A 14405-nucleotide genomic window follows, 5' to 3' on the forward strand; every position below is an offset into this window, starting at 1 on the left:
CTTCTCCACATCTCCCCAGTCTCCGGCCATGCTCCGGGGCTGGGGGGCATCAAGATGGGGGCAATCCTGGGGGCAGGGAGGATCCCATCCAGCCCCATAGACATGTGTGTGTCTACATGGTGTAGCAGGTCACTAACCATTTCCCCTTGGATTATAGAGGCTTCATTCTGCTCCACGACCCTGTCTTCCAGCTCAGGGGGCTGGATACCCCGGGAACAACTGCTCTTACTGTTAAAGACTGAGGCAAAGGCGGCACTAAGAACCTCAGCCTTTTTCTCAGGCTTTGTCACTATGTTCCCCCCCGCATCCAAGAAAGGATGGAGATTCTCCTTAGCCCTCCTTTTGTTGCTAATAGCCAGATTAAGTTCCAGCTGGGCTTTGGCCCTTCTAGTTTTCTCCCTGCATACCCTCACGACATTCCTGTAGTCCTCCTGAGCTGCCTGCGCCTTCTTCCAAAGGTCATAAACTTTCCTTTTTTACCCCAGAGTTCCAGCCAAAGCTTTCCATTCAGCCAGGCCAGTCTTCTTCCCCACCAGCTCATCTTTCAGCACATATGGACACCCTGCTCCTGCGCCTTGAAGATTTCCTCCTTGCATAACATCCAGCCTTCCTGGACCGCTTTGCCCTTCGGGACTGCCTCCCGAGGGGCTCTGCCAACCAGGCCAGGCTGCCCTCTGGCAGTCCAAGGTGGCAGCTCTGCTGACCCCCCTCCTTCCTTCTCTGAGAATCAAAAACTCTATCCTTTCGTGATCGCTGTGCCCAAGGCGGCCTCCAGCCATCCCATCACCCACAAGTCCTTCTCTGTTCACAAACAGCAGGTCCAGCGGAACACCTTCCCGAGCCGGGTGCCTCCCCAGTTGTGTCAGGAGAGTCTCTTCCACACGCTCCAGGAACCTCCCAGACTGTTTCCTCTCCGCTGGATTGTATTTCCAGCAGATATCTGGTAAGGTGAAGTCAATGACTGTAACAGGGTCAGACTCTGTTACAGTGGCTGGCGTGTGTAAACCCCTAACAGTGTTCAGAGACCTCCACCTGCAATGGGCATGGGTGTGCAAGGACCCCCATGTAACAGGCATGGATGTGCAGGGGCCCCCGTGCAACAGCAGACTGGTGATGTGCACACAGGTAGTGTGCAACAGGGTGCTGGTGTGCAGGGACTAGCACACAACAGCTTTACGGTGTGCAAGGACACCTGTGCAATGGGAAGCAGGTGTGCAAGGATGCCTGTGCCCCAGGTGTGCAGGGACCAGCGTGCAACGAGGCCGCTGGCGTGCAGCGAGGTGCCAGGATCGCTGCCCAACACAGCACTTAAGAGTGCAGGCAAGTGTCCAATGGGGGGGGGGGTGCCATGTGGTGTGCAAGGGGCTGCCTGTGGATCAGTGTGCAATGAGGTGCTGGGACACAGGTCTGTGCAGAGTGGGACAGCCACGTGCTGGTGCAACAGAAACCCTGATGCACGCAGAAACTCCCCTGTGCACCAGGGACAATTGTGCAACACAAACACTGGTGTGCACAGAAACCTCTGTGAGCATCAGGGACGGTTGTGCAACAGAAATGCTGGTGCACGCAGAAACTCCCCTGTGCACCAGGGACAATTGTGCAACACAAACACTGGTGTGCACAGAAACATCTGTGAGCATCAGGGACGGTTGTGCAACAGAAATGCCGGTGCACGCAGAAACTCCCCTGTGCACCAAGGACAACTGTGCAACACAAACCCCAGCGTGCACAGAACTGCCCCCGTGCACCGGGGATGATTGTGCAAGCTCTGCACACCACGGCTCAGGACAATAAGGTTCCAGTGTGCAACTTGCACGCACACAGACCCCCGTGCCGGGCAGGGGGGCAGATCTGGAGCAGGTTCCCCCAAATAACTGTGCGGAGGGGGGTGGGGATCTGCAGAAACACCTTTTATTTTTTTTGTTTTTAAAAAAAAAAAAAAAGAGAGAATACACCTCCCCACATGCTTCCAACCCTCCCTGCCACCACAGAGGCAGTGGGGAACAGGACATTTTGGGGGTCACCAGCCACCCAGGGGGGCCACTCACCCCATAGCAATGGGTCAGGGTGTCCCCACGTCCCCTCGTGGTCCCTTCGGGTGGGAGGGAGGAGGGGCGATGACACCTGTCACGGGACCCCATCACAGCTCGGGCACGGCATCGGTGGCATCGGCCTGTCCTGGCGGGGTGGGCAGGCGGAGCTCGGCGTCATGGCGGCTGAGGGTGAAGAGGCGGCCGACGGCCAGCAGTGCCAGCAGTGCGACGGCCGCGCAGACACCGAACATGCTCCTGGTGCCCGTCTGACGGTCGCTGTCATGGAGAACCAGTAAACCCAGACAGGCCAGTAAGTTCAGGGGGAGGCGAAACCAGTTCATCACCCCCAGGCGATCCTTCTCTGGCACCACTTTCCGTCGGAGGAAACCCATGGCCGGGAAGTAGAGCCCACAGGAGAGTTCGATGAGGAGGAAGGCGAGGAAGGACTCGGCGGGGCTCTCCTGGCCGGGGTTGGTGGAGAAGGTGAGCATGAAGAGGGAGAAGAAGACCAGGAGGACGGCGAGGGAGAGGAGGTGGACGGGCTGGAGGTGGTACCTCTTGGAGACAGCCAGGTGGTAAAGCGAGGAGCCCAGAGTGCTGGCAGCCATGAAGCCGGAGAAGACGATGCCCAAGGGAGCACCGTGGGGATCCAGGACGGGGATCCAGAGGAAGATGAAGATGTAGATGACACTTTCAAACAGAGCCTGGATGGTGCCCAGGAGAAGGACGCGCCGGTCAGAGAGGAGGCACTTCAAACCGTCACCGCAGGTTTTGGAGAAAGCTCGTTTCTTCCCATAGTTTTCGTCCCAATTTTTCACAGCAAAGACCCCCGACAACACCAGGAGGGGGATGGAGACCATGAACGGAGCCACTGGGCCCAACCCTAACCACTCAGCGAAGAAATCGGCCACCCCCCCAGCCCCCACAGCGATGATGTTGTTCCAGAAAGCCGCCCGGGAGAAGGTGACAGCGATCCACTCGGTCGGAAAATCATACCGCTCCACGTGTTCATGGACATACCACGCCTCGAAGGCAGAGAAGAGCAACGCTGTGGACAACCCCCCTAAAACCCTCCCCACCGCCAGCACCAAATAATCCCGGGAGAGTTTGACCAAACAACAAATTGAATAGGTCAAGGAGAAAAGGACGCAGGATTTCTTCCGACCCAATCGATCTACTAAGGAAGAGGAAACCAACCCAAAGAGGACGCTGGAGGCGAAGCCACAGACGTAGAGGATGGCGATCTGTCCCTCCAGAAAGCGATAGTGCTGGTAGAGTTTGTAGAGATAGGGTCCCTGCAGCCAGTCGGCGGCCAGTGCCGGCAGGTAGACACGGTAGTAGCCGCGCTGGAAGCGGCGGAAAGCCGGGTTGGCGTGGTGGGGGGCGGCGGGGGGGCGGGAGCGGCAGGCAGCCAGCTCCAGCGCCAGGCAGGCAGCCAGGAGGAGAGCACAGGCAGAGTAGGAGGCGAGGAGCATGGTGCCGGGGAGATCATCGGCATCGCCGGGCCTGGGAGCAGCTGCAGAGGTCCTGCACGGGGAGTGGAATGGGGGACAGTGGGTCTGCGGGTGGGTGGTGGCTCCTAGGGGAAGGTCCCCCCCAATTAGCCCCCCAGCTCACCCCAAAAGGCACCTCTGGCTTCATCAGCCCCCCCAACACCCCCTCCCCCGTCACCCTCCTGCCCCAGGCATCCCTCTCCCCACTGTGCAGCTCCCCCCACCTGCCTCAGACCCCCCAGATCACCCCCCCAGCACCTATACATCCCCCCTGGTCCTGCCCCATACATCCCCACAGCACAGCCCCCACAACCCCCCACCCCATATGGCTCCACAGGCCCTCTCCTATCAGCCCCACAGCTCCAGACCCACAGGGCCCCTCTCGGATACCTCACAGCCCTGGGCCCCCCGGCCTGACATGCCCCCCCAGAGCCCCACACACACACCCCAAATGTCCCTTATAAGTCCCCATACGGCCCTCGTACGCCCTGTAGACCTCCATAGCCCTCCCCGACCCCACACACACCCACAGACCCTACAGCACCACCCCCCCCCGGCTCCATACGGTCTCCATAGGCCCCACAGCCCCCCCCCCGCCCCACACAGGACCCATAGGCCTCACACACACCCCCGGCCCCATACGGGACCCACAGGCCGACAGCCTCCCCCGGCCCCATATAGGACCCACAGGCCCCACACGGGACCCACAGGCCCCACGACCGCCCCACGGCCCCATACGGGACCCATAGGCCCCACATACCCCCCCCCGGCCCCACACGGTCCCCACAGCCTCCCCCCCCCACCTGCTCCTCAGCTGGGGCAGCGACAGCGCCTCAACTCACCCGCTTCCGCCAGGCGCCGGCCGCTGCCGCCGCGGGCGCCGCCATCTTGGCCCGCGTCACGTGACGCAGGCGCTGGCTCCCCCGCGCTGAACTTGCCTCTTCCTGTCACCTTCGCCCCCCAACGGGGTCGGGGGGGGGGTGTCTATAGGGCGGCTATGGGGCCGCGTTGCCTATAGGGCCCTCCATGGGGTGCCTAAAGGGCGATGGTGCCTATAGGGCCCTCTGTGAGGCGTCTATGGGGCAGTAGGGCCTACGGGTCCCCTGCCAGGGGGTGTCTCTGAGGTGGCTATGGGACAGCAGTGCTTATAGGGCCCCCCGTGAGGTGTCTGTGGGGCAGAAGTGGCTATAGGGGCCCTTGTGGCATGTGTGGGGGTGTCTGTAGGGTGTATAGGGGGTGGCAGTGCCCATAGGGCCTGTCACAGGGCATCTGTGGGGTGCCTATGGGCCAGTGGTGCCTATAGGGACCTGTATGGGGTGTCTGTGGGGTGCCTATAGAACCACAGAATTGTTTAGGTTGGAAAAGACCTTTAGGATCATCACATCCAACTGTTAACCCAACACTGCCGAGTCCACCACTGAACCACGTCCCTAAACATCACGTCTGCACATCTTGTAAATCCCTCCAGGGACGGTGACTCCACCACGTCCCTGGGCAGCCTGTTCCAGTGCTTGTCAACCCTTCTGGTGAAGAAATTTCTCCTCATATCCAACCTAAATTTCCCCTGGTGCAACTTGAGGCCGTTTCCTCTCGTCCTATTGCTTGTTACTCGGGAGAACAGACCGACCCCCACCTCACTACAACCTCCTTTCAGGTAGTTGTAGAGAGCGATGAGGTCTCCCCTCAGCCTCCTCTTCTCCAGGCTAAACAATCCCTGTTCCCTCAGCCGCTCCTCACCCGTCACCGGCTTCTTTGGACACACTCCAGCACCTCAGTGACTTTCTTGTAGTGAGGGGCCCAACGTCGGACAGTGTTCGAGGTGCCGAGTACAGGAGGGCGATCCCTTCCCTAGTCCCGCTGGCCGCGCCATTTCTGACACAAGCCAGGATGCTGCTGGCCACCTTGGCCACCCGGGCAAGCGGCCGGCTCATCTTCAGCTGGCTGTCGACCAACATCCCTGGCTCCTTCCCCACCGGACAGCCTTCCAGCCGCTCTTCCCAGTGCGTGGGGCTGTTGTGACCCTCAGCCCTGCCGAACCTCGCACCGCTGGCCTCGGCCCGTCGACGCGGCCTGCCCAGATCCCGCTGTGGAGCCTTCCGGCCCTCCAGCAGATAAACGCTCCCGCCCGGCCCGGTGTCGTCAGCAAACTGAGGGTGCACGGATCGGATCCCCTCCTCCAGATCGTCGATAACGATATGAAACAGAACCGGCCGCCAGCGGGATCGAACTCCTCTGACGGCCGCTCTGGGACCGGCCAGCCCGCCAGACATCGACCCAGACTTCGGAGCCGCTCGGCAACCTTCGGAGCCGCTCGGCAACCTTCGGAGCCGCTCGGCAACCTTCGGAGCCGCTCGGCAACCTTCGGAGCTGCTCGGGGGCACCCGGCAGCGTTCGTTTCCGCTCGGCGCCGCTAGGTAGCGCCCGATCGCACTCCTCAGCGCCGCTCGGCAGGGTTCGGCGCCGCTCGGCAGGGCTCGGCGCCGCTCGGCAGGGTTCGGCGCCGCTCGGCAGGGCTCGGCGCCGCTCGGCAGGGTTCGGCGCCGCTCGGCAGGGCTCGGCGCCGCTCGGCAGGGCTCGGCCCCGCTCGGCCCACCATATAGGTCGGCTGCAGGGCAGGGCAGGGCAGGGCAAGGCAGGGCAGTGACGGTACCGGCAATGCACGGCGTGGATGCACAGGGCTGTGCAGCACGGCTTGGCCCAGCATGGCACGGCCCAGGGCAGCATCTGGCTGCGGCACATGGCCCGGCACAGCTGTGCACGGATGCGTCGAGTGCCCTGGTACAGCCATGCATGGCACGGCATGGCGCAGCTGTGCACGGCTGCGTCGCGTGCCCTGGTACAGCCATGCATGGGACGGCATGGCACAGCTGTGTTGCATGCCCTAGTACAGCCATGCATGGGACGGCATGGCACAGCTGCGTCGCATGCCCTGGTACAGCCATGTGCGGCTGCGTCGCATGCCCTGGTACAGCCATGCGCAGCTGCGTCGCATGCCCTGGTACAGCCATGCGCGGCACGGTTCATTGCAGCCCTGCGCGGCTGCGTTGCACGCCCTGGCACGTCACAGCACGGCCTCGCTCAGCGAACACCGGTGTCCTGTGAGGTGCCCTCCCACGTGGGCCCAGCGCAGCTCATGCGAGGCCAGGCAGCCTGCGGCGGCGCTGAGCTGCTGCGCTTGCATGGGATTAGCTGGGGGGGGGGGGGTCACAGGGGACAGCTCCCCCCGCACACACTTGCACACCAGCACGTGAGGGCAAACCCACATGGCACCAGGTTCTGCTCTGTGCCCCTCCCCGTGCACGCTGCTGTCCCCGTGCAACAGCCCCGCTGCACGTGCAGCACGCCCCCCCGTGCCACGGCAGCCCCACGCTGCGGCGTGGCACCCACGGTCCCACGCAAATAGCCCCCCCCCGTCGTGCAAACACCCCCGATTCCTGTGCCAATACCCCCCCATGGTGCAATTGCCCCAACCGCTGTGCACCAGCCCTGCTCCTTCTGCAATTGCCCCCCGTGCAAACACCCCCCCCTCGCCCTTGCACAACCCAGGGCTGGGGGGGGGGGGGGGGGGCAGCCCTGCCCATGCCTCAGTTTCCCCACATTGCGGGGGGGGGGGCACCCCCATACTCACCACAGCTGCTGGGTGCCTGCCCGAGGGGTCACAGGGTGGGGGGACACCCCGGTCACCCCTTCACTTGATGCTCAGCCGGGGGTGGCAGGCAGGGCAGCGAGGGGGGGGGCAAGAAGGGGGGCACCGGGGGGGGCAGCACCGGGAGGGGGGACAGCAGGGGGGGGGGCAGCAGGGTGGGGGGTGACACTGGGGGCAGCAGGGAGGGGGGGAGCAGAGGGGGTGACACTGAGAGTGACAGGGTGGGGGGTGACAGGGTGGGGGGTGACACTGCGGGCAGGCGGGTGGGGGGAAGGAGGGGGGGCGGCACGGGGGGTGACAGGGTGGGGGGCAGCAGGGGGGGTGACACGGTGGGGGGCAGCAGGGAGGGTGACAGGCAAGGGGGCAGCAGAGGGGGCAGCAGGCAGGGGGGCAGCAGGGGGGGTGACACTGGGGGGGGCAAGCGGGGGGGCAGCAGCAGGCCATGGGGAGCCCCCCGCGGCGGCGGGGCCGGGGTCCCGGCCAGCCCAGTCCCATGGCGGTGCCGCCCCCGGGCCCCCCCCCAGCTCCGCCCGGGGGATTTACGGCCCAAAGCCGCTGAGCGGGGGCGGGCAGCGCACGTGGCAGCACCCATGGGTGCGGGGGCTGGGGCCGCCCTGTTGCCCCCTGCAACCCCCCCCCGCCCCGCGGTGTGACCGGCCCCACGCGCGACACCCCGCGGGGCGGGGTGGGGCGGGGTGGGGCGGGGCGGGGCCGAGCGGGGCGGGGCGTCCCGGGCGGTTGTGCTGCCCCCTGGCGGGGACCGGGAGCGTTGCGACACGGGGAGGGCACGGGGGGGGACACACGGGGACGTGCGAGGGACGCGTGGGGAGAACACGGGGGGGACACCGGCCGGGGGGGAGCTCAGGCCGTGGGGGACATGGGTGGGGGGACCAAGTGGGGTGACATGGGGTGACAGCGGGGGGGGGACACAGGGTGTCCCGGGGGGGCTGCGGGTGCGCCGGGGGTGGCACCGGGCTCTGCCACCCCCTCGGGAGCGTGTGTGTGCGTGTGCGTGTGTCACACCGGGTGCAGCACACGCGTGACAGCGTGTCGCCACCCCGTAGCGTCCCAGCGGCTGCGTGTGTGTGTGCAGGGTTGACACGCGTGGCACCCTCAGCGTGCAAACGTGTCAGCCAGGGCCTGGCATGTGTGTGCAAGGGCGTCACCCAGGACATGCCCGTGCAGGTGTGTGTCACCCGGGACATGCCACACACACGCAAGCGTGTCACCCAGGACATGCCATGTGTGTGCAAGCGTGTCACCCAGGTCATGCCACGCACATGCAAGTGTGTCACCCAGAACATGCCATGCATCTGCAAAAGTGTCACCCAGGACGTGCCGTGCAGGCATAAACGTGTCACTCAGGACATGCCACATGTGTGCAAGCGTGTCACCCAGGACATGCCATGTGTGTGCAAGTGTGTCACCCAGGTCATGCCACGCACATGCAAGTGTGTCACCCAGAACATGCCATGCATCTGCAAAAGTGTCACCCAGGACGTGCCGTGCAGGCATAAACGTGTCACTCAGGACATGCCACATGTGTGCAAGCGTGTCACCCAGGACATGCCATGTGTGTGCAAGCGTGTCACTTAGGACATGCCACGCACATGCAAGCGTGTCACCCAGAACATGCCATGCATCTGCAAAAGTGTCACCCAGGACGTGCCATGTAGGCATAAAAGTGTCACTCAGAACATGCCACATGTGTGCAAGCGTGTCACCCAGGACATGCCATGTGTGTGCAAGCGTGTCACCCAGGTCATGCCACACACATGCAAGCATGTCACCCAGAACATGCCATGCATCTGCAAAAGTGTCACCCAGGACGTGCCATGCAGGCATAAACGTGTCACTCAGGACATGCCACATGTGTGCAAGTGTGTCACCCAGGACATGCCATGTGTGTGCAAGCGTGTCACCCAGGACATGCCACGCTCATGCCCCCACAGCCACGCGTGTCCCATCCCCTGGAGGAGGTGGCAGAGCCGCGTCCTCGCCGTGCTGTGCCGTGTCCTCGCTGGTGTCGTCCTGCGGTTTGGGAAAAAATGCGGCGGGTTTCAGGGCGGCGTCACATGACGGAGCGTGCAGGGCCCGGCCGGCGCACACGCACACGCACCCGCACCCACGGCCACGCCAGGTGAGCGGGGGTGGGGAGGGGTGGGGGTCCCGGGGGGGAGGGGGCTGCCGGGTGAATGTGAGCGGGGGGGGAACAACGTGAGCACACACACACGTGTGTGAGAGCGTGTGTCCCGGGGGAGTATGCGTGTGAGCATGGGGGGGGGGGGGGGAGGAGTGGGCGTGTGAGTGGGTGGGCGTGGGCACGTGGGAGGGCGTGGCTGTGTCCCAGTCAGGCGTGGGCGTGCAAACGTGGGTGCCAGCCTGTGCACGTGTGTGCACAAGCATGTGAGCGTGTAAGGCAGCGCCCGAGCGTGTGCGCACACATGCGTGTGAGCACGAGTGTGTCTGAGCGTGCGAGCGTGCCCACGGGTGCACTAGCGTGTGTGTGCACGCACGGCTGCGTGCAAACGTGCGTCTGCCCGCACCAGCGCGTGCAAGGCAACGCGGGCAAGCGCGTACCCCCGTGTGTGTCTGTGACCCCCCACCCGGGGACGCGCCCTGCACACACACACACGCGTGTCCCACACCCCGGCACACGCGTGTGCCCCCCGCCGCCCTCCCCCGCCTCCGTGCCTCAGTTTCCCCAGGGCGCGGGAGCCGCTGGCCGGGAGGGAGGAGGAAGAGGAGGGGGGAGGGGGGAGGAAGGAGGCGGGGGGAGGGGGGAGGCCCCGCAGCCGATGGGGTCATGGAAAAAGGTTTTGGGTGGAAAAATCCTCCCCCGGCCGCTCAATGGCGGCTTTGTTCGGCCCGGGGGCCCCGCGGCAGCAGCCCCCGCCCCGCCCCCCGGGGGTGTGTCCCCCCCGCGTCACCCCCCTTCGTCCCCCCCCCCCGTGTCCCGCCCCCCCCACCCCGCCCCGTGCCTCAGTTTCCCCACGGGGCGTGGGTTGGCACACGCTGGGAGATGGCGCCGGGGGGGGGGGCTGGGGAGCGCTGGGCAGCGTGTGCGAGGGCCGGGAGCGGTGTGCAAGGGCGTGCAAGGGCATCGAACACTGTGCAAAGGAGTAAAATGCCGTGCAAAACCGGTGCAAAGCCGTGGCACGCCGGGCAGCGCTTCACCATCCGTGCAAGGCCGTGCAAAGCTGTGCAACACCGTGCAAAGCTATGGAATGCTGTGCAAGACAGCGCAAGGCAGTGCGATGCCGTGCAAAGCCGTGCAAGGCAGTGCAAGGCAGTGCGATGCCGTGCAAAGCCGTGCAAAGCCGTGCAAGGCAGCGCAAGGCAGTGCGATGCCGTGCGATGCCGTGCAAAGCCGTGCAAAGCCGTGCAAGGCAGCGCAAGGCAGTGCGATGCCGTGCAAAGCCGTGCAAAGCCGTGCAAGGCAGCGCAAGGCAGTGCGATGCCGTGCAAAGCCGTTCCTGCCGCAGCACGCTGAGCAATGCCACGCCACGCCGTGCAACGCACTGCAAAGCTGTGCAAGGTTGTGCAAAGCCGTGGTGCGCTGCGCTGTGCCGTGCAACGGCATGGCACGGCGTGCGGTGCTGTGCAACGGCGTGGCACGCTGGGCAGTGCTGCGGCATGGCGTGCAATGCCGCCCTACCCCGTGCGAAGCCGTGCAATCCCGTGCGAAGCCTGCGCGAAGCCCGTGCGAAGCCATGCGACGAAACGCAACGCCGGGCAAAGCTGCGCGATCCCGTGCGAACCGCGCGGTGCCCCGCAAAACCACACAAGGCTTCGCAAAAGCTGTGCAACGCCGTGCAAACTGTGCGAGGTCGTGCGAAGCCGTGCGACGCCGTGCGACGCCGTGCGACGCCGTGCAGCATCGTGCCACGCAAACGAGGTGCCTCCCCAGGCGGGGATCCCCCCGATGAAGGTTTCCACCGAGTGCACGGCTGAGATTGAGCCTCACGGGGGGGGGGGGGGGGACACACGACACCCCGCTCCCCACGGGGACCCACCGCCGGCCCCCACCGTCCTGCACCCACGGGGCCCCGCCGGGCCGGGTGCTGGCGTGGGTGGGGGTGGTGCACCCCGGGCGGGGGTGTGGGTGCAGCTGGGGGGGGCAGGAATGCGGCCGGGCGGGTGCTGCCGGCACAGGCCTCGCACGCCCTCGCACGCCTGCGCACGCGGGGACACGCCGGCTGCCGTGGGGCACGGCAAGGGGGGGGGCACGGATGTGTGCGATCGCACACGCAGTTGTGCGTGCCGTCACGGTCCCGCTTGGTCACACGCACGCGTGCGCGCTTGTGCGCTCATTCATTCCTACACACACTCGTGTGCACTTGTGCGCGCTTGCACACACTCATGCATGCCCACACATACTCGTGCAAGCTCACGCACAGTTGTGCACGCTCCTGCGTGCCCATACACACCTGTGCATGCTCACACCCGGTTGTGCACGCTCACACCCGCTTGCGCACACTCACGCACACCCTTCCACGCCCGCAGACGCTCGCGCACGCTCGCCCCCGCTCGTGAACATCCATGCCCACTCGTGCACGCTCACACCCACCTGTGCACGCTCACACTCGCCCCCCCTTCCCGGTGGCAGCCGCTTCGGGTGCCCCCGGCCCCACGGGAGGGACCCAGGTGTCCAGGAAACACCCGTGGGCGTGGGTGGGGGGGGGCAGGGAGGTGCCTGCCTGCCCCCAGGCCCTGCCTGCTCCTGCCTGCTCTGCCCCTGCCTGCCCCTGCCTGCCCGAGGCCCTCCCCGTCCCCCCCCCGCACGGTGCTGGTGCCCCCCGGCACCCCCCGACACCCCGCGCACGAGGACACGTGTGAGTTGGCGTGACGCCCAGTGTCGTCCCGTGACGCCCCGAGAGAGCCGGGGGGGGCTTTGGTGTGGCACCCGCCACCTCGTGACGCTCCGGGGTGTGGGTTGGCGTGACCCACGGGGGGGGCAGGGACGCACCGGCAGGCCTCGCACACGCGTGTGCATTGGGGGCCTGTGGCACCCCCGGCCCAGCCTGCAGCCCGCAGGGCATCGCGCGCACCCGGCGTGCAAACTCCTCGCACAAGCACGTGCACGGGGATGCTGGTCCTGAACACGCTGCTCACGACGGCCGTGCGAGCCTGGCACTACCCCCCCCCCGCCCCGTGCAACACTTGCACAGAAACCTCCACCCCGTGCAAGCCTTGCACCAACCCCTTGTGCCAGCCTTGCACGGAACCCCCCCCACCCCCGGATCCCCTTGCACGCCCCCGTGCCCCCTCGCACGGCTCCCCGCTACCCAGCCCCTCTGGCATGGCCCCGTGCGAGGGCCGTGCAAGGGCCGTGCGAGGGTGTGCGAGGGCGTGCGAGGGCCGTGCGAGGCCGCCAGCAGCCGGCTGGAGAAGGGGGGGGCTCAGCTGCTGGTTTTAATTACCCGCGGGCGGCCGGGGCTAATTGGGACCTTTTGGCTGCGGCGAGGGAGGGGGAAGGGGGGGGGGGCCCTTTTGGGGGCCACCACGTGGCACCGGGGACAGGAGTGGGTCCCCTCGAGGGATCGGGGATGGGCACACGCGTGGTGGCACAAGGGGTGGCACCGGGGCGGGGGGACATGAATGAGGGGGCATGGGGTGGCACTGGGGACACACATGGGGGGACGTGGGGTGACACGGGGGGACACACTGGGGGACGTGGGGTGGCACAAGGGGTGGTACAGGGGGTGGGGTGAGGGGACACGGGGGGGGACACTGGGGGCCGTGGGGTGGCACAGGGGGACACACGTGGGGGGACACGGAGGGGACACGGGGTGGCTGGAGGGTGACACAGGAGGACACCCGTGGGGGACACGGGTGGCGTGGGGGAAGACGGAGGTGATGGGGGGCACGGGGGGGGGCACACACGAAGGTGTCCCCACTGCTTTGGTCACCCTGGTCGGGTGCTGGGGGGGTGACATGGGGACTGGGGGGGTGGGGAGGGGGGGACACGAGGCGTGGGGGGACGCGGGGTGGAACTGGGGGGAGTGGGGAGGGAGGACTGGGGGGATTGGGAGGACCGGGAGGGACTGTGGGAAGTGACACGGGGAGTAGGAGAACTGGGAGGGACTGGGAGGTGACACGGGGACTGGGAGGACTGGGAGGGACTGGGGGAGGTGACACGGGGACTGGGAGGACTGGGAGGGACTGGGGGAGGTGACACGGGGGCTGGGGGCGGGGCTGGGGGCAGGGCAGGGCACCCCCTCCCTGCCGGGGGGGTGTGACACTGCGTGACCCTGTGTGACACGTTGCGTGTGACACTGTGTGTGTGACACTGTGTGTGTGACAACGTGTGTGTGACACTCTGTGTGTGTGACACTATGTGTGTGACACCGTGTGTGACACCTTGTGTGTGACACCGTGTTTGCGTGACACCGTGTGTGTGTGACACTGTGTGTGTGTGTGACACTGTGTTTGCGTGACACCGTGTGTGTGTGTGACACCGTGTGTGTGACACCGCGTGTGTGTGACACTGTGTGTGGGATGACACTCTGTGCCCATGGCACTGCGTGTGGGACACTGTGTGCGTGACACCGTGTTTGTGTGACACTGTGTGTGCGTGTGACACTGTGTGTGCGTGTGACACCATGTGTGTGTGTGACACCATGTGTGTGACACTGTGCCTGTGATGACACTCTGTGCCCATGGCCCTGCGTGTGTGTGTGTGTGACATCGCGTGTGTGACACTGTGCGCGCGTAACACCGTGTGTGTGCGCGTGACACCGTGTGTGTGTGACACTGGATGAGTGTGTGACACCGTGTGTGTGTGACACCGTGTGTGTGACACCGCATGTGTGTGACACCATGTGTGTGTGAGACACCGCGTGTGTGTGTGACATCGTGTGTGTGTGTGACACCATGTGTGTGTGAGAGACACCGTGTGTGCGTGACACTGCGCGGGTGTGACACTGTGGGTGTGTGCGTGACACTGTGTGTGTGTGACACTGTGCGTGTGACACTGTGTGTGTGCACGTGACACTGTGGGTGTGTGCGTGACACTGTGTGTGCGTGACACTGTGGGTGTGACACCATGTGTGTGCGTGTGACACCGTGGGTGTGTGCATGACACTGTGTGTGTGTGACACTGCGCGTGTGACACTGCGTGTGCGTGACACTGTGTGTGTGTGACACTGCGTGTGTGTTTGTGTGACACCGTGTGTGTGTGAGAGACACTGTGTGTGTGACACTGCGTGTGTGTCTGTGACACTGTGTGTG

At 65.3% G+C, this 14405-nt stretch overlaps 2 protein-coding genes across 4 annotated transcripts; both read right to left on the minus strand.

Annotated features, from left to right (window-relative positions):
• Nucleotides 1-1933: 1933 nt before the first annotated feature.
• MFSD5 (major facilitator superfamily domain containing 5) lies at nucleotides 1934-7177 on the minus strand. Of its 3 annotated transcripts, none has more exons than XM_069806026.1 (2): nucleotides 7155-7177; nucleotides 1934-3560 (listed from the first exon to the last, which is right to left on the minus strand). In XM_069806026.1, the coding sequence occupies exon 2, from the start codon at nucleotides 3506-3508 to the stop codon at nucleotides 2141-2143; it is 1368 nt and encodes a 455-aa protein (XP_069662127.1). In that variant the 5' UTR covers nucleotides 3509-3560; nucleotides 7155-7177; the 3' UTR covers nucleotides 1934-2140. The 3 variants fall into 3 exon arrangements, with proteins under 3 accessions (XP_069662127.1, XP_069662126.1, XP_069662125.1); XM_069806025.1 differs by lacking the exon at nucleotides 7155-7177 and adding an exon at nucleotides 4330-4619; XM_069806024.1 differs by lacking the exon at nucleotides 7155-7177 and adding an exon at nucleotides 4369-4617.
• LOC138689745 (uncharacterized) lies at nucleotides 4696-6921 on the minus strand. Its single transcript, XM_069806027.1, has 2 exons — nucleotides 5866-6921; nucleotides 4696-5805 (listed from the first exon to the last, which is right to left on the minus strand). Exons 1-2 carry the CDS (start codon nucleotides 6532-6534, stop codon nucleotides 5260-5262), a joined length of 1215 nt encoding a protein of 404 aa, XP_069662128.1. The 5' UTR covers nucleotides 6535-6921; the 3' UTR covers nucleotides 4696-5259.
• Nucleotides 7178-14405: the final 7228 nt, after the last annotated feature.

Source organism: Haliaeetus albicilla, chromosome 18 (assembly GCF_947461875.1).
Source record: "Haliaeetus albicilla chromosome 18, bHalAlb1.1, whole genome shotgun sequence".
NCBI lineage: Eukaryota > Metazoa > Chordata > Aves > Accipitriformes > Accipitridae > Haliaeetus > Haliaeetus albicilla.

Coding starts and splice junctions, on each gene's coding strand:
- LOC138689745 (XM_069806027.1), bottom strand. CDS start 6,534: ATGGCTGTACCAGGGCATGCGACGCAGCTGCGCATGGCTGTACCAGGG. Junction 5,806..5,865: donor GTTGCCGAGCGGCTCCGAAG/GTTGCCGAGCGG, acceptor GCGGCTCCGAAG/TCTGGGTCGATGTCTGGCGG.
- MFSD5 (XM_069806026.1), bottom strand. CDS start 3,508: ATGCTCCTCGCCTCCTACTCTGCCTGTGCTCTCCTCCTGGCTGCCTGC.